Source organism: Lygodium microphyllum, chromosome 8 (assembly GCF_053477565.2).
Source record: "Lygodium microphyllum isolate KBCC chromosome 8, Lygodium_microphyllum_v1.1.10, whole genome shotgun sequence".
NCBI lineage: Eukaryota > Viridiplantae > Streptophyta > Polypodiopsida > Schizaeales > Lygodiaceae > Lygodium > Lygodium microphyllum.
The window spans coordinates 151,544,381-151,562,230 of record NC_141142.1 but is presented as its reverse complement, the minus strand read 5'-3'; the positions used below and the strand labels follow the sequence as shown (position 1 = coordinate 151,562,230).

The window sequence follows — 17,850 nt, the reverse complement described above, 5'->3', positions numbered from 1 at the left end:
ATAATTAGGAATGGTTATTCTAGCTAGGATTCAACTTCAAAAATATGAGTTCATTGAACTAGAAAGAAATTGAAAATATAATGGATTTGGGGGGGTGAACATAAAGGTGACCCCCCTTTCTCTTGAAATCCTTGATTCTCATGTCATGCATTCAATGGCAGCCTTGCAAATGTTATGATAAACGAGTGTGCACTAGCTCCAATGGAGCATTGCCACCCTTTCCTTTCCAAGAAGAGCTCCCAACCCTACTTATACTTCTCAAAAGCAAGGGCTATTTTTACCCTTGTTTTTTTTTCTCTCTCAACATTATTCTAAAAAGGAAAAGAAAGTTTAGAAAAGTTATCTTAATCAGCTTTTAACTTTTCTCAAATAAAAAACCACTTTTAATTTCATGAAACTGGGGTTCGTTTTTGAATGACTATTGCGCTATGCCACCTATAAATGCATATGCCCGACGAGCAATGCTAACAAAAGATAGAAAAGAAATTGCATACTAGAGGAACAAAGAAGACCTGACACTCATAAATATTAGAAATGAGAGATTCTCAGATTTTTTACCTAAGCGATTGAGATGGCTTCAATGGTTGTAACTCTTAAAACAAGTGAAGGATCTTTCAATACAAGAAAATATTTACTATTAGCATTGTAAGTAAAGAAAGGCAGTAATGAAAATATTTGCTTTCAATGTTGCTCAGCTAGTAGACCAACAAGTGGGCACTAGAGTGCAGGCTAAGCATTGCCCTTTTGTTACCAAGAAGAGCTCCTAGCACTACTTTCATTCCAAAGAGTGGGGAATTCCTATAAGATTTTGCTTTAAGAAGAAAGAGGAAGTTTGGACACAAAAAGTGAAGAGAGAGTTTGTGGTAAACTAAAACAGCTCTTAATAACTCTAAAAGTGGGACCATTTAACTCAAGTTAACTAGGGGTAGCTTTACAAAGAAAAACCACCTTGTCACCGCTCTATTGTAACGGCATGTACCCTAACAGGCAATGCTAACAAAATGAAACATACATTAAAACTATATTACCTTCTTGTATGTATGATCTATGAGCAGGTTCTTGCCTTTAACAACCATGATGTGACTTAAAATAAGCATGCACTTGCTGCTGTGTTTGCATCAACTATCTGAATGCATCTGCCATAACCTCATCCACACCAGTTCCATACTCCCTGTCATCACTCCATGCTCATTCTCAACTTTTAATACACACAATATAGCTGCTCATACAAGCCTGCAAATTCCCTGTAGCACTAGTGGTGTCTGCAAGCAGGCCTCCAGCTATAAACCCTGATATTGTCAAAGAATCACTCTGCTCTTACTACTACATCAATCTACAAAGAATGTGACCTATATTGCAATCAGCCTCAAAAATGAATCCATAGTCAGATATATTTAGCTAGCAAGCCAGCAGCTTTAGATGACTTGTGCCTTCGATAAGGGTTTATGTGAGAAAGCATCCTCATCCTCCTCAATAAAGCCCCTCATTTGGACTTCTTGAAGTTTGTGAAACTCTGTAGCTGCTTTTTGTCTCTTCAACGATCTTGATCCACAAATAACACCAAGCACAGCCACCAGGATCACCATAGCCACAGAAAATGGCAAGTACCACTGCAAAATTGTCAAAGTTCCAACTTTTTCTCAACAAGTACTTAGCAAGCAGCAATCTGTGATGATAAGAGCAAAGCTTAATGCCTTTTAAAACTGCAAATAGCAAGTAACAAATCATTACTGGGAACAGGTACTATGCAGCTTGATCAACAAGACACAAAGATGGGAACTGAACCAGATCATCTCTCTTCAAAATATCAACCACAGTTAACAATCAAGAAGATCAAGAGTCCATTCACATCCATAAACAGAGGATTACCTTATCAGTACCCTTGTCTCCATCTTTGACAGGTGTAGCATTCCTGGTGTTGTTTGTAGTGCCTGATACCAAGATGCACATACTGTTATGTCATGCTCAATAAACAAAACCTGACCAAAGTAAGGTCAAAAACAACTTACTCTTTACAGTAGGCAAGGAGCAGTCCTCACTGCCCTTCCACTCAGCTGGGCATTCACAAGGAACATTGGCCTGTATACATGCTGCATTGTGATAGCAAAATGTTTCACCACAAGGAACTCCCTCCAACTCGCAATGCTCCCCCTTGTATCCCTCCTTGCATATGCAAGTATAATTCTCCCCCTGAACAACTTCATTACAATCCCCACTTTGGCACCAGAAGCTGTTGCTACCATCACACATGATTCGACGCTCATCACAGAACTCCCCTCTGATCAAGATATTTAATGCACAATTGAGATTTTTGAAGCTTGAACAAAACTGCACTATTGAGAAAAACAGAACTCCCCTCTCATCAAGATATTTAATGCACAATTGAGACTTTTGAAGAAGCTTAAACAAAACTCCACTATTGGAAAAACATGAAACTAGGTGATAAGAATCAGTCAATTCTCCAGGATGCAAATCTGTGACGATATAGGCACACATTACAAAATCAACCTATGATGCAATAAAGCACGATAGACATTCCCTGGTATTAAAAACGGTACTCATTAAAACTTACAATGACAGAACTTGGTAGAATATTTGAAGTGCATCTCTTCTGTAAATGCGTTTTTGGATCTAGCTATCACTAAATATGTGCTTATAAAACCTCAATGGGTGCACATATGCCGCGGATACAAAGATAAGACCACCAGACGTGTTTAAGGACAACCATGCATCACTAAGGAAGGATGGTCAAGTTCTTTTGCATGCAACTTTTTTATGTTGAGTCGACTTAGTGCATCACCGCATCTGTGTTGACAGCCATTCCCGTTGGTTTGTAAAGCAAGACAGAGAGCACTAACTTTTGGAAGGATATAAAGAGGAATCATGCAATGGTATGGCCAATAGTAAAACGTTGAGATGTGTTGATGCTGCGCAGCCATGTAGCAGCAACATGTATGAGGCCATAAAAGCTAGAAGAGTTGGTGCATGACCGTAAGAAATATGAGAAGATCTCTCATTTTTGTGTTGAGAGATAGAATGCATACCTTCACCTTTGCATGTAGCAGCCTTTATTTTGGACATTGAGTTTTAGGATAAGGGTTAAGAAAATGATGCTCAAGTGAGCTATACTTGGAGGATTGTTCTAGAGCACTAGTGCCCGATACAATTACTAGGTCTAGGATCAAAGATTATCTTTCTAGCTACAAGATGATCCAAGGCACTTATGGCTATGATAATGCACATGAGAATGGCTTCAAGATTGGGGCACCCTTGTGGTGGGAGGACTTTGGATCAGATGGCCAAAGTTGAAAAAGTTGGCTATCCACATCGTGAGCTTCTCTTGCTTGGAGCAATTGTGGAGCTCCTACATTCATATTGCCTCAAAGAAGAGGAATTGCCTAAGAGTGGAAAAGGCGAATGATCTAGTCTTTTTAACTAAGGATGCTATGCAAAAGTGTCATAGCAAAGGCCGATCCAATTACATAGGGGGAGATGGAGCAAGAGGACTATACTCATATGATGGAGACTACTCCTAACACTCATGATCACAAGGCCAGCACTTCGAGAGCTGCAAATGTTGATGCTCCTGCAGATGAGGGTACAACTACTACATCTTGTTCTGGTAGTAATGATGATGCCTTCTACACTTGAGCCTTGAGGTCATTTTGACTTTCGTATGTTACTTTGTGGCTGGCAGCCTAGCTGCATATCATGACATATAGTTACTTTTAATCTTTTTACATCTATCCTTAGTTTCAGTCTTTAGAATCGAGCCTTCATGAATCATGACATGTTCACTTTTCTGTAATACATGATATCAGATATATTCATCATCATCTATATGGTTTGAACTTTTAGACAGCAACCTTGTTTGAACTTTGACATTTGAATTTTAGACATTGGAATTTGGTACACATCAAAGCTTGAAATGTTTCTTTATGTATTCTATTTCAATGAAATTTAAGGGAACAAGCTGAAATTTGTTTTCTCCATTATAAATGTTGAGAAAGAAGTCCTCCAACTCTGTCTTAGTGCAAGGGATGGAGCAAAAGAGCCTACTTCTTCCTCCACATCTCCTCCCATCGTCGTCTTCCTTGACATCCATTTGGTGAAGGAATGTCCTTGGCTTTCTTCTTTGATGCCTTGTTAATCTACTCAAGGAATATCATGACATGTTTGCCCGAAACTACTCGGACCTCAAGGACATACCACCCCACGTACTAATGCATACTATCCCTCTAAAATCTAATGCCAAGCCCGTCAAGAAACAACCCTAGCCCATGAATCCTTGCTATCTACATCACGCCAAGAAGAGCTGAAAAAGTTTCAGAAAAGGGGATTCATCTATAAGATTGAGGATACGCATTGGGTGTCACCCATTGTCGTAGTACTCAAAGATTTACAAGGTCTTAGAGGGTTTCTCGGGCTATAATTGTTAGCAATCTAGTCAACTCATGTGTGAGTCTTGGCTATGCCTGACATTACTAGGTATTTTAGGCATTTTATTTTCGTCATTATGATAATTATTTAGGCATTTTATGCTAGCTTACCAGCATTGAATGCTGGCCGACTTGCTGCCATTTATGGCACTATGTTGGCCTCAGTCAATCATTCATCACCTGAGATTCTATTGGAGAGAGGGAGCCCGTGTCAGTTCCCACGCAGATACTAACTCACTATTGTACGCCACTTTCTCGTGTTTAATATATGGATTCCATTTCCGAGCATTCTTAAAAGTTCTCTTCTCTGTAGTGTTCTTCTGTGTTTTCTTTTTCTTTCTCTTCTATCTTGTGTTCAATAGTTTATTTCAACATCTGTTTATGCTTCCATTGTTGCATCCACTTCTGACAATAATCAGGTGCAAGTTCAACTCGATGATCACCACAAATGGGGAGTGTTCACCTACATTGTCTTGTGGTTTGGCTTGACTAATGTAGTAGCCACTTTCTAACGTCTCACGTGTGCTATTTGTACGGATATGTTGAGATGATGGCTTGAGGAATTCATTGATGACTTTTGCATCCAATCCAATTGAAAGGAACATCTTGGAAAGGTTCGATTAGTCTTCAAGAGATATCAGTAATACCAGCTCTCCCTAAAGAGAAGCTTGTATAGTCGAAAGTAGGCTCCTAGACATTGGTATAAGAAATTTGATGCCTTCGTGCTCTCACATGGGTTCGAGAGAAGTAATGCAAATCACTGCTTAAATACAAAGAAGGCTGATCACGGAAGCCTTATTATTCTTGTGCTTTATGTGGATGATATGCTTATTGCTGGTAACATAGTTGTCAAGTACGAAAGGTACGGTATGGTACAATAAAATACAGTACTAAATGGTACCTTAAGATTTTATGAGGTACAGTACGATATTAGCACGGGAAAAAAAAAACTTGATTATTTTGGACTAAAGATAATAGATAGATATTTCAAGTCTAAATAGCAATGCTATTTAGAGTATATAAGATGAATACTTGAGGGTAAAATGCCAAAACCTAATGTTGCATGCACAACATGTGCTACAACCTACTACTACCTACAACTTACAACTACATAGATGGGAGTGGATACATCATACACGAATGATCATATAAATAAGAGAAGTGTGGGCTTGAGAGAGACAAGGAAGAGAAGTTGTTTGAATCTCAAATAACCTAATCTCATGGGAGAATCATATTAATATACGGAGCATTTAGCTCATCCCAAAGTGCAATTCGAATGGGAAAAGATGTATCCATTAAGTTGGTACCTTATGGTACTAATACATAAGGTATAGTACCTCAAGTATGGTATAGTATGAAACCTTTCGTACGCGGTACTAGTGCAACTATAGTTGAGAGAGGAAGAGGTAAAAGAGAGAGAGAGAGAGAGAGAGAGAGAGAGAGAGAGAGACTTGGAGGAGAGAAATAAGAAAAAAAAAGAAATGAGAAAGAAAAAAGAAAGTTGTAGGCTTGAAGGAGAGTGGCCAAAAAGTGCCTATTTTTTCGTACTAAATCATACAAATACATACCGTACCGTATCGTACAGATCAGTTCGTACTACGTATGAAGACAACCCTAGCTAGTAAGCATAGTTAGTGCATCGAAAAGACAGTTGAATTCAGCCTTCTCCATGAAGGATTTGGGTGCCAGCTGAACACATTTTGGGCATGCATGTAACAAGAGATAGAGAGCAACAACTCTTATTTCTCTCACAAGAAAGTACATCGGCAAAGTACTTGATAGGTTTTCTATGGCTGATGCTAAGCCTCCTAGTGTACCGTTACCATTGTACACTAAGCTTAGCAAAGCAAATTGCCCAAAAGATGATAAGGCAACCAATATTATGAGGGTGTTCCCTATACTTCAGCTTGTGGATCACTCATGTATGCTATGGTTGCCATACAATAGGAGTCGTGAGCACGATTATGTCAAACCCGGGCAAAGCGTGTTGGGAGGCACTGAAATGCATCTTTCGGTACCTTAAGGGTGCAAAAAGAATATGTATATGCTGTAGAAAGGGTACATTAGATCTACATGGATATTGTGATGCAGACATGGCAAGTGACTTGGATACTCACAAGTCTATTAGCAAGTATATTTTCACCTTTAGTGGTGGGGCAATTTCAAGGTGCTCTAGATCGCAAAGATAGTAGCACTCTCTACTATTGAGGCTTAATATATTTCAGCCACTAATACTTTGAAAGAAGCTATTTGGCTTGGCCGTTTGGTCAAGGATTTCGGACTGCCCACCAAAACACCTATACTTAGATGTGATAGCCAGTGTGCCATATACATGGCTAAAAATGGCATGTTTCATGCACATACCAAACATATTGATGTGCGATACCACTGTATCACATAGGTTCTGGATGAAGGTCTAGTCACGCACAGAGCATAACACTACAGATGTTCTCACTAAGAGCCTTGCAAAGGCTCGACATAAGCATTGCATTTGACTAGTGGAAGTTGGTAAAAGGTTTAACTCTAGATCTTTGAGTGGGAGGTTGTTGGGTGTAAAGGCCCTTCGTTATGCTTCCCGTGTATATATTTACTTATACATATGAGCACACCCTTACGGGTATAAGTGTATTGTTCCCTAAGTATAAACACATTCCTTTATTCTTTGTGTGTACCGCACTGGTATACACCCTACTCACATTTTTGCTCTCTTTGCACTCTCTATTATTGCACACATTGCATTCTTGCTAGCACACCCCCTTCAGGCTTACTAGCATGAAGAATCTGTGACATAAGAGCATAGTTCACACAAGGTGAACTATTCCACTGGGCCTGTAGGTGAGCTGATCTATGTGGACCTAGAGGAGTAGCAGGAATGTGAGAAACCCTTGAATCCTACATGAGCAGCTAGTACCAACAAGAGACCCAAATAGGCTCATCCTACTATGAGGGAGACTTAGTCTGGAGTACTTGTAATGCACCTATCTGTGGTAGGGACTCCCCCTCACCAAGGAAAGGTAAATCTTCCTTATCTGAAGGAGGCTCCCCCTTTGACGGCTGATTAGCCCTAGAAGGCTCCAAAGGGGAGGCTAAAGGGGTGGAAGTACGTGAAGTAGTAATCGCATCCATCAAAGGTGGTGGTAGGGAAGCCAGAGTAGAGAGTGGAGAGGAGGGGAGGAAGGAGCCAAAGATAAGGAAGGGTGCAAAGAGGCAACCTCGAGGGAAGGAGAGGAACTGAGGGTAGGGGAGGGTCAATCAATGACGAAGAATCACTTGGAATAGAACCATCAATAGGATCCTCGAAGGCCAATGCCTCATTGAAGATCACATCTTTGCTCACCTCAAGCCTCCATGTCGTCAGGCCATAGAGTCGATAGCTCTTCGTACCAGTGTTGTGGCCCACAAAGATGAGCCTCCTAGACTTCAAGTCAAGCTTCGTCTTTCTCTTCTTCTTGTCCACATGGACAAATGCATCACAACCAAAGATGCAGAAGTGAGTGTCACGAGGATGTGAAAATTTGATGCTTTGCTTATGTTTAATTGACATTTGATTAAAGGAAAATGTGCAATTAAAAGATGCACATGTGAGGTGCAAGCTACTTTCTCACAGTTGAAGACCGAAGGACCCTGTGAAAAAGATGGGTGTCAAAGGCAAAAGTTGTAACAAGTTACACTTGTTAGATTCTAGGTGAATTTTGGTGTCAGTTTGCCCCTAGGACCGTTAATTGGCCATTAAGTGTCAGTGGTGACACTAGGGATTAGGCATTAATTAATGGATTAATGCTTGTCCAAGAGTCAATTAATGCATGGGACCACTTTGGGTTGCAAATGGCCTAGCCAATTAATTTTTGGATGGGCAAGGTCAATTTTCTAGGCATGGATTAAGGGCTGAATTAATTTTCAGAATTAATTAATTCTGAAAATTAATTAAATGGCTGGAAATTGCTGAAAATGGATTAAGAAAGCTGCCACTTGGCAAAACTTTCCCATGCAAGTGGGGGAAAGGCTAAATAGGGCTGAAGGGAGAGGGAAATCTCGTTTTTTCATTTTGGAGCTGTTGGAAAGAGGTGTTGGACTGTTGCTGCCAGCTTTTGGGGCCAATTCCCAGCCATTGGAGACCATTTTGGTGATGGAGATTGCATATTCTTGACCTTGGAAAGCTGACAATTGCTGCTGATGCACTTTCTCCTGAAGATCACAGTCTCTGATGCTCCTATTGTTGTTGGTGCATCCGTTTGGGGCTGGTACAGCAGGGCAGCAACTGATTTTGATCAGTTCTTCGCGACAAATCTCAAAATTTTCTCTCTCTACAGCATTCTCTCATCTCCTTCAGCCTATGCTCAGCCATTCTCAGCAATTCTCAGCCATTCGGAGGAGATCTCAGCCATTTTTGGTGGGCTAATCTGTAATTTCTGTAGTAAACCCTAATTCACAGCAGAAATTAGGGTTTAGCAGCCACCTTGGGATCTGTGCCAGGGATTGAAGGCTTAAGGGACTGAAATCAACAGCTGATAATTGAAGATTATCAAGGGATTTCAGGAGCCAACCCATCCCAAATTGATTTGGGGCAGCTTTTGGCCAGCCAAGGGGAGAAGAAGTCCTGGGTGAAACAAGGGGCAAATGACCCAAAAGGCTTGCTAGACATTTATGACAGCAAGAGCAATTGGTTAGCAGGAGGAGATTGAAGAATCTCAAGTTGTAATCCTTCCAATTAAATGAAAGCTAAAGAAATACCGCAAGGGGCGCCAATTTTGGGGCCAACAAGGTGCCTACTGTCCAAGAATAATATGGTAAAGTGTGTATTTCATTTTATGTGCGTTTATTTATTGCTGTAATTAACTCTTAAATCAGGTTATCACCACCCATTCCAAGGAAGGTTGGTTTCATGGTTCCCATTACCGGGATACATCAAATCCCTTGATTTGGTGGGCCCGAGGCACCTGATCGCAAGCCAAAGCTTTGTGCTAGTGCTAATTTTTGTGCTCAGCTGAGAAATTACAGCAACATGTCTTCATACAGTGAGATGGAATCAAGCAGTGATGATGCCTCTCAGTATGGACGTTCTCATGGGAATGAAGGAAATGCAATGCCTAATCTTGGACAAGGCTCTCATGATGGACAACAAGCTGAAAATGTTGCTGTTGGGCAAGATGCAAGGCCTTCAAGCCGTCATGAGGTAGATGACCAGCAAAGTGAAAAGGAATTTGATGACCAGTTCAAGAATCGGATGAGGACAGCAGCAAATCTCTTTGCTAAATTGGCAAAGGATCCTCAGTTCACCCGATTTTTGAATGCTCTGAGGAAGGACAGCAAGGGCAAGAAGAAGAAGTCAACTTCTACACCTTCAGGACAGCAAGGTGCATCGAAGGTAGTGCCAAATCCTTCTCCTAAAGAGGCCAATGAAGCTAAACAGTTGGTACCTATGGGGCAAGGAATGCAAATGCAAGGCCATTATGGAAGTGCCAATCCAATGGATTTTGGACAGTCAGGCATGCATGCTATGATGAGGCAGCCAGGATAATTTGGTGGTAGTTTAACCGGCCTGTTCACTGGAAAGGGCGGTAGTGTACAACCAAAATACATAAATGCTTTCACCCAATTAACAGTTGTCCACTTTACCTGAACTTAAAGACACAGAATCAAGAAGAAAAACAGGAAGCTAGAATGCTCCTGTTGCCACACAAACACCCTGTTGGCCCCTAAGTTAGGCGCCCCTTGCGGTATTTCTTTATTTTTAAAAGGGACAAAGTACAATGGGCTGTCTTTCACCTATTCTAGATGAAATTTGGCAGCATAACAGTACAATTACTGACCCAAAACAAGTTGACCAGGAGGGGAAACTCTGCCCAAGTCTGAAACTTCTGGTTGGAGTGCAGAACTGACCATTTCAGCCTGCTGTAATTACTGGTTCAGACCTGTTCTGAAACCTGTTTTCAGTTCATACTGTTCCCTGCACTATTCAGCCCACTGCAATTACTGGTTCAGACCTGTTCTGACACCTGTTATCAGCTCATATTGTTCCCTGCACTGTCCTGCATCATCTGGGCCAAGTGCCCCTTGATTCTGACATCAATTGGGCTCTGAAATAACCTCTGAACAGTCCAGAATCAGAACTGGTTTAGTGCTGTTTCAGGCACTTGCTTGGTGAGGTTACCACCCTCACCTGTCCCTGCTTGTGGTCAGCAAACAACTGCTCTTGTTCCTGGAGAAAAGAGGCTCTTGTCTCATGCAAAAACAGCATATTCCACACAGCTGTATCAATCAGAAGAAAGGCCCTTGATTCTACAGCATAACCGTACTGTCAGGGAGAGAGAGAGAGAGAGTAGGAAGCAAGCCCAGCCCTCTGTGCACCATAGACAAGGTAGACCAGCTCTCAAGAGCTCTCCATCTGCAGCAATCCATCTCCCTTTTACAAAATGAGCCCCCCATGCATTGAACTCGTTTTTGTGCTGCCCTCTCTCTCTCTTTTGGGAATTTATGCCCAAATTGTGACACATGGCATACATGTAACAATTTTCCTGTTTAAACCTTTCGGTCTAAAATTCTCCATCCTCGGTTCAAAATTTGACCTCGGCACAGACCAAAGGATTAATCCTCGTACAAAAACAAAGATAATGACACGAACAGATTCTGGGGTCCAAAAATAGTAACTCCCTAAACTTTAGGAGTTGCTTCCATTGCATCCCCACTAGTCTTCTGACCATCTTTGCAGACTATAGCTACATCCAAATTTGTAATGTAACTCAACTGAAAGTGAATTTCCACTGATGACCCCACATGGACTAATCTCTTGAAGATTTGTCCATCTTCACTTTGAACTAGTCTCTTCCAGGCTAGTTCTTCAACACACTTGTCCATATACACTTTCACAAGTCTCTTCCAAGCTTGTCAATCTACAGTGCCATCAGTCTCTTCCAGACTTATACTGGACCTTAACTATCCAATCTTGACTCACTAGACATTCTTGTCCGTTTCACATACTGGCCATGCAACTCAGGCGTTTAGATTTCAAGAGGGATCCTTCCAAAAAGAAAAACCAAATAAAATATGTAATAAAGAAATCAACAAAAAAGTAATAGTTGTCACAGTCTTGTGACATACCTCCCTCTCGAAATCGCAAACGTCCTCGTTTGCATGAATGTCATACATGCTTCCAGCTAACCCAGTGAACTTACACTTGGCAGCACATGTACAACACATACATGCTATTAGTCAACATTGTGAACTGAATGCACTGTTAACACATGTATGTTCTAACTGTGAAACATGGCAGACTATCATCATGTGACTCCACACCACTGTTTCCAAATATAGTGGCCGGTACACCACAATGATATCCCCATAGTGACAGACTCTTATTTGATGACTCCACATCACCCTGACTAGAGATCTAGTGGCCGGTACATCAAAATGATATCCCCACTGAGTCAATTCACAGAATACATGCCCGATCGAGTAACCATTGTTACAACATGTATTCAATTCAATAGAAGTAAAAACTGTATTCTTGCAAGCAATACTTACTTCTTTAGCACTGAGAAAACCATATGGACACAATAAGTGTTAACCTGTACAGAATTTGTTTCTGTACATAATTTCTTTCTTAAGCAATTGTCACGTTGACAATCTATTTCAGCTTAGAGATACAAGGGGTCAAGGTAGGTTGCAAGCGAAATGCTTCAAGGTAAAGTTCCAACACATTAGGTGACTCTGCAAGTTCACATTCGTCCATCCACTTAGCATCTATGGCTGGATAGTTCTTGAACTTAACCCAATACCTTCTAGCAACCTTGCCTTTCACTTTCCTTTCTTTGTGTGCCAATACCTGTTCTGGAACAAGAATTTCATCAAGTTCCTCAACTTCAGGCTGTTCCTCAGCTGGCATATCTTCTGGCACATCACCCACATAGGGTCTAAGAAGACTTACATGGAAGCATTATGAATCTTCCAATTGTCAAGCAATTTCAGCCTATAGCTGACATCACTAATCTTCTTTGTTACTTGAAAAGGCCCATAGTATCACATACTAAGCTTAGTGAAAAGACTTTCCTTGCCTTTTCGCTTCTTTAAGCGTGTCTTTTCAAACCGCAACAATACCCAATCACCAAGTGAAAATATCAATTCACGACAGTAATGATCAGCAGCTTTTTTTTGCTTTGCCTAAGTCCTTTCAAGGGCATGCTTAATTTTCTGATACATTTCACCCATACTCTGCACACACTGATCTGCCTAAAAGATCTTATCCTTTGTATGCAAAATGGGAGGAACCTTTTTACCATCTTCAACAATTTCAAAAGGGGCTTTGCCTGTTGACGAATGCACACTATTATTGTATGCATACTCGACCAAAGGCAAATACTGCTCCCACTTTGACTTGTGTTCTGACACATAGCACTTAAGCAAATCCAAGACAGTAGAATTTGCCTCTTCTAACTGTCCATCAGTCTGTGGATGAAATGACGATGAGAACTTAAGCGTTGTGTCCATGTTCTCAAATATGCCTCTCCAGAATAGACTTGTCATCCGTGGATCACGGTCACTGACAATAGACTATGGCATACCATGATACTTGAAGACATTGCACATAAACAAACGTGCCATCTGATCTGGTTTTATCTTCTTTCTGACAGGAATGAAATGAGCTTGTTTGCTAAACCTGCAAATAATAGTCCATATCCCATCATTTCCTGTCTGTGTCCTTGGAAGATCAAAGATAAAATCCATAGCTATGCTTTCCCATGGTTTATTTGGTATAGGCAATGGCTGTAAAAGCCCTGGTGCTTTTTGCCTGTCAAACTTGACCTTCTGGCAAATCAAACACTGCCGCACAAAAGCATCCACGTCTCTTCTCAAAGTAGGCCAATAAAAGAATGTCTCTACTGCTTTGACTGTTGCATCAATACCACGATGCCCTACATACGGTGGAGAATGACTCTCTGTCATAACTTTCCGTCTCAATGGCATAGTCACACATAGTCTACCATGCATCAACATGAAACCATCCTTGAGAAGATAATACTCATGATGTTGTCCATTGACAAGCTGATCAAAGATCCTTGCAAAATCTTCATCATCAGCATACTGTTCCTTCATATCATCAAGCTCATGATGATAAGGAATTGACACAGCTGAAATTTGTGGCTTCCTTGACAAAGCATCAGCCACAACATTCTTTTTGCCTTCCACATGCACAATCTGAAAATGGAACATTGACAAAAAGTTTGCCCAACGCATATGCTTTTCTGACAGCTTAGTCTGAGTTAAGAAATAACGCAATGTCTGATAATTTGTCTGGATAACAAAATCTGCCCCAAGTAGGTAGTGTTTCCAACAAGAAAGCACATGAATCACAGCCAGCAATTCTTTCTCATAGACCTACATAGTCTTCTCTGGCCCTTGCAAGATTCTGCTTTCATATGCCACTACTCGGCCATCTTGCATTAACATTGCACCAATGCTATTGCCACAGGCATCACACTGGACAACAAATGACTTCCTAAGATCTGGCAGAATGATCACTCGACTAGAAGTCATCTTTTCTTTAAGAAGATTAAAAGCTGAAATCTCTTTCTGTGTCCACTGGAAAGAGACTCCTTTCTTCTGTAAAGCATGTAAAGGTGAAGCAATCTCTGCAAAATTGCAAATGAACCTCCTGTAGTAAGAACACAAACCCAAGAAGCTTCTAACATCATGGACAGTCTTCAAATCTGGCCATGTTCTAATTGCTTCAACCTTAGCAGGATCCATTCGGACACCATCCTTTGACACTATGTGCCCCAGGAACTGGATTTCTTCCAAGAAGAACTCACTCTTCTTGCCATTGATAAGCAACCTATTACTGCAAAGCTCATCAAAGACTGCTTTCAAGTGTTCTCTATGCTCCTGTTCATTCTTTAAAAAGACAATCATATCATCAAAGAATGTACCAACAAATTGCCTGTATGGACGAAAAATCCTGTCCATCTTTCGATTAAACGTAGCAGGAGCATTAGTAAGTCCAAATGGCATTACCAAGAACTCGTAGAGACCAAATGTGGCCCTAAATGCAGTGTTATGCACATCCTCTTGCTTAATTCTGATCTGATGGTATCCACTCTTCAAATCTATCCTGCTGAAAATTGACGCTCCTTCCAAACGGTCAAGAATGTCGTCAATCCTTGGAATGGGGAACTTGTTCTTGATGGTACTCTTGTTCAACGCACGATAATCTATGCACATGCCCCAAGAGCCATCCTTCTTTTGCACTAAGAGCACTGGTGAGCTAAAAGGAGATGAACTTGGCTGAATTAGCCCTTTTTCCAACAACTCATTCACCTGGCTCAATATCTCTTTCTGTTGGGCTGCACTAACCCTGTACGGAGGTCTATTTGGTGGGCTACTATCTGGCATCAAATCTATTACATGATCCTCAGACCTCTCTGGTGGCAACTGTGATGGTAATGAGTCAGAAAAACAATCACTGAACTGAGACAAGAAAGCAGACCTGTCTCTATTTAACATAGAGAAATTTGACTCATCATTATCCTTGACATCACGTGCAAAAATCAAGTACGCAAAAAGATGATTCTTTATTACAGATGTAATGGCAGAAGCCGATATAACAGGTACAGACTCTCCTTTAAGCTCCACATCAAGCACATAAGTCTTTCCCCTATGTTCCAAAGTCAATGTCTTGTTAAAGGCATCCAACACACCATGCTTTCTGAACATCCATGGCATTCCCAACAAGACATCACAGCCTTCAAGTGGCATGATATAAAATTCTTCTGCATCAACATAAGACTGTATATGAAGACGCAGCTTTCCAAGAATGGGTGTCACAGACTCTGAGTGACCAGGACATGCCAACCCTACCTCTGCTGTGTAGCCCATCTCATCTGCTTTGATGCCCAAAGTAGAAGCCAACTCTGGTGAGATAAAGTTTGCCTTAGCTCCAGGATTAAAGAAAATCAGTACATGTTGATCCCTAACTTTACCCCAAGCTCTGCAAAAGTCATTACCATCCGAGTGTGGCTTGTCTCCCAGTATATCTGGCACTAAACCTGCTGAAGGTTTGGGCTTCTTTCCTTTCCTGTCCTCTTTATCATCATCAGCTGATCTCTTATTCTTGTCCAGACAATTAGACGCAATATGACCAGTCTGCTCACAGATAAAGCACTTCCTCTCAGCCATTAAAGCCTTTCTCTCTTCAAGAGACTTGCGCACAAAAGGTTTCTTCTGGTCCTTTGGCTGCTGTCGAAAGAACTTGGCTGGCTGCTTCTTGAACTGCCAAGATTTACCTGTGCTCTGAGAAATCTGAGAAACCTGTTTACCAAATGGCTTCTTTGCTGAAAATTTTTCAGATTTGTCCTGTTTAATGCTGCCTCCAAAACCACTTCACTGTCCCAACAATAATGCATTTCTTGTAGTGGCATTCTCAATTAACTGAGTCAAAGTGGTGACCTTTGTCTTTGTACAATAATTCCGGAGTTCCATGGGCAGCCCACAGCAATATTTCTCTATCTGCTCAGTCAATGGCACAACCCTATAAGAAGTGACTGGAAGTAAAGCCTCCCAAAACTTCTTGTTATAGTCTTCTAGATCCTTGCATTTAGATGCATCCAAATTGTGCCAAGCTAACATAACATCGATCTCAAATTCATTGGTCAACCAAGCAGAAGCAAATACTTGCTTAAAGTAAGTCCAAGTGGCAGGAGCCTGTCCTTGCATCAACAGTGTACTCCACCACTGACTAGCATTGTCTTTAAGAAAAGTGGCAGCTTTCCGGACCTTAGAAGGCTCTGTAAAGTTCCCTCCTGCAAATGCGGCATCAAACTGCTGTAAGAAAGAGAGAGCCTTAGTCCTATCTTCAAATCCTCGAAAGATGTCAAACTGTACGGCTGCACCACCTTCCTTGTATGGCTTTGGCTTCTCATGAGCCATCAAAGGATCCGTAGGATATGCCTGTAACATAGGAACACTAACAGGTGGCATAGGAGTTGCCTGACCACTGACTACAGGGCTTGTAGACACAATACTTGCTTGCTGATTTTGATAACCAGCCATGCCAAAAGTGCCCTGTGGCATGCCAAAACTGCCCTGAACACTCTGAAATCCAGGCTACATGTCTATATTACCATACATGGGGTTTGGCATAAAACCCTGTGTACCCCCAAACACTGTTCCTGGTACATAAATCTGGTTTCCAGGCGCGTAACCAGCCATACTCTGAAATACAAATCCACCTCCAAAGTACCCAGGATGTACAGAGGTCGGTGGGAAAACCTGTGGTAAAGCCTGAAAATTGTTTCCCTGTCCATTTAGGCCAACATTTGGCTGCTGTAAAGTGGTAGGCTGAACTGGCAATGCTTGTGTAACTAGTGTTTCCACCACCTGTTCCTGGACAGTCGGAACCAATCTTGGAGTCTCCATTGACTCTGCAAGCTGCCTTGGTGTTTCCACTGAATCTGCAGCATGCTTACCCTTATCCTGGACCTCTACTGGATCCAAAATCTTTGCAGATGGCTGCAAAAATGCCAAAAACCTTGGATTCTGCGTCACTTGAGAACTAAGTCTTGAAAGTGTCATCATCCATAGAAGAAGCTATAAGAACTTGTGGCTCAACCATAACAGGAGGAGTAACAAACTGTGGAGGTCTAGAAGACTCTCCCACCTCATGAACAACAGGGATCTCCTGTGATGAAGACGCTTCCTCTCTGGTGTCTTCCTTTCTATCAGCCATAATGCACAATTCTATGTCTTACACCCAAACAAACCCTGGCTCACTCTTTAGGGAAAAAGTGATTCGATCCCGGCAATGGAACCACGAAACCGGCCTGTTCACTGGAAAGGGCGGTAGTGTACAACCAAAATACATAAATGCTTCCACCCAATTAACAGTTGTCCACTTTACCTGAACTTAAAGACACAGAATCAAGAAGAAAAACAGGAAGCTAGAATGCTCCTGTTGCCACACAGACACCCTGTTGGCCCCTAAGTTAGGCGCCGCTTGCGGTATTTCTTTATTTTTAAAAGGGACAAAGTACAATGGGCTGTCTTTCACCTATTCTAGATGAAATTTGGCAGCATAACAATACAATTACTGACCCAAAACAAGTTGACCAGGAGGGGAAACTCTGCCCAAGTCTGAAACTTCTGGTTGGAGTGCAGAACTGACCATTTCAGCCTGCTGTAATTACTGGTTCAGACCTGTTCTGAAACCTGTTTTCAGTTCATACTGTTCCCTGCACTATTCAGCCCACTGCAATTACTGGTTCAGACCTGTTCTGACACCTGTTCTCAGCTCATATTGTTCCCTGCACTGTCCTGCATCATCTGGGCCAAGTGCCCCTTGATTCTGACATCAACTGGGCTCTGAAATAACCTCTGAACAGTCCAGAATCAGAACTGGTTTAGTGCTGTTTCAGGCACTTGC

General features: G+C 41.5%; 1 protein-coding gene across 1 annotated transcript in view; it reads right to left on the bottom strand.

Moving 5' to 3' along the window:
• Positions 1-1,002: 1,002 nt before the first annotated feature.
• The window catches only part of LOC148033005 (uncharacterized), a 56,790-nt gene continuing 39,942 nt past the window's right edge, over positions 1,003-17,850 (bottom strand). The window contains exons 2-4 of the mRNA XM_087683704.1: positions 2,010-2,278; positions 1,870-1,931; positions 1,003-1,610 (exon numbers count right to left, since the gene is read on the bottom strand). Coding sequence (XP_087539830.1) covers positions 1,416-1,610; positions 1,870-1,931; positions 2,010-2,278 — 526 coding nt within the window. The 3' untranslated portion in view covers positions 1,003-1,415. The remainder of the gene's footprint in view (positions 1,611-1,869; positions 1,932-2,009; positions 2,279-17,850) is intronic.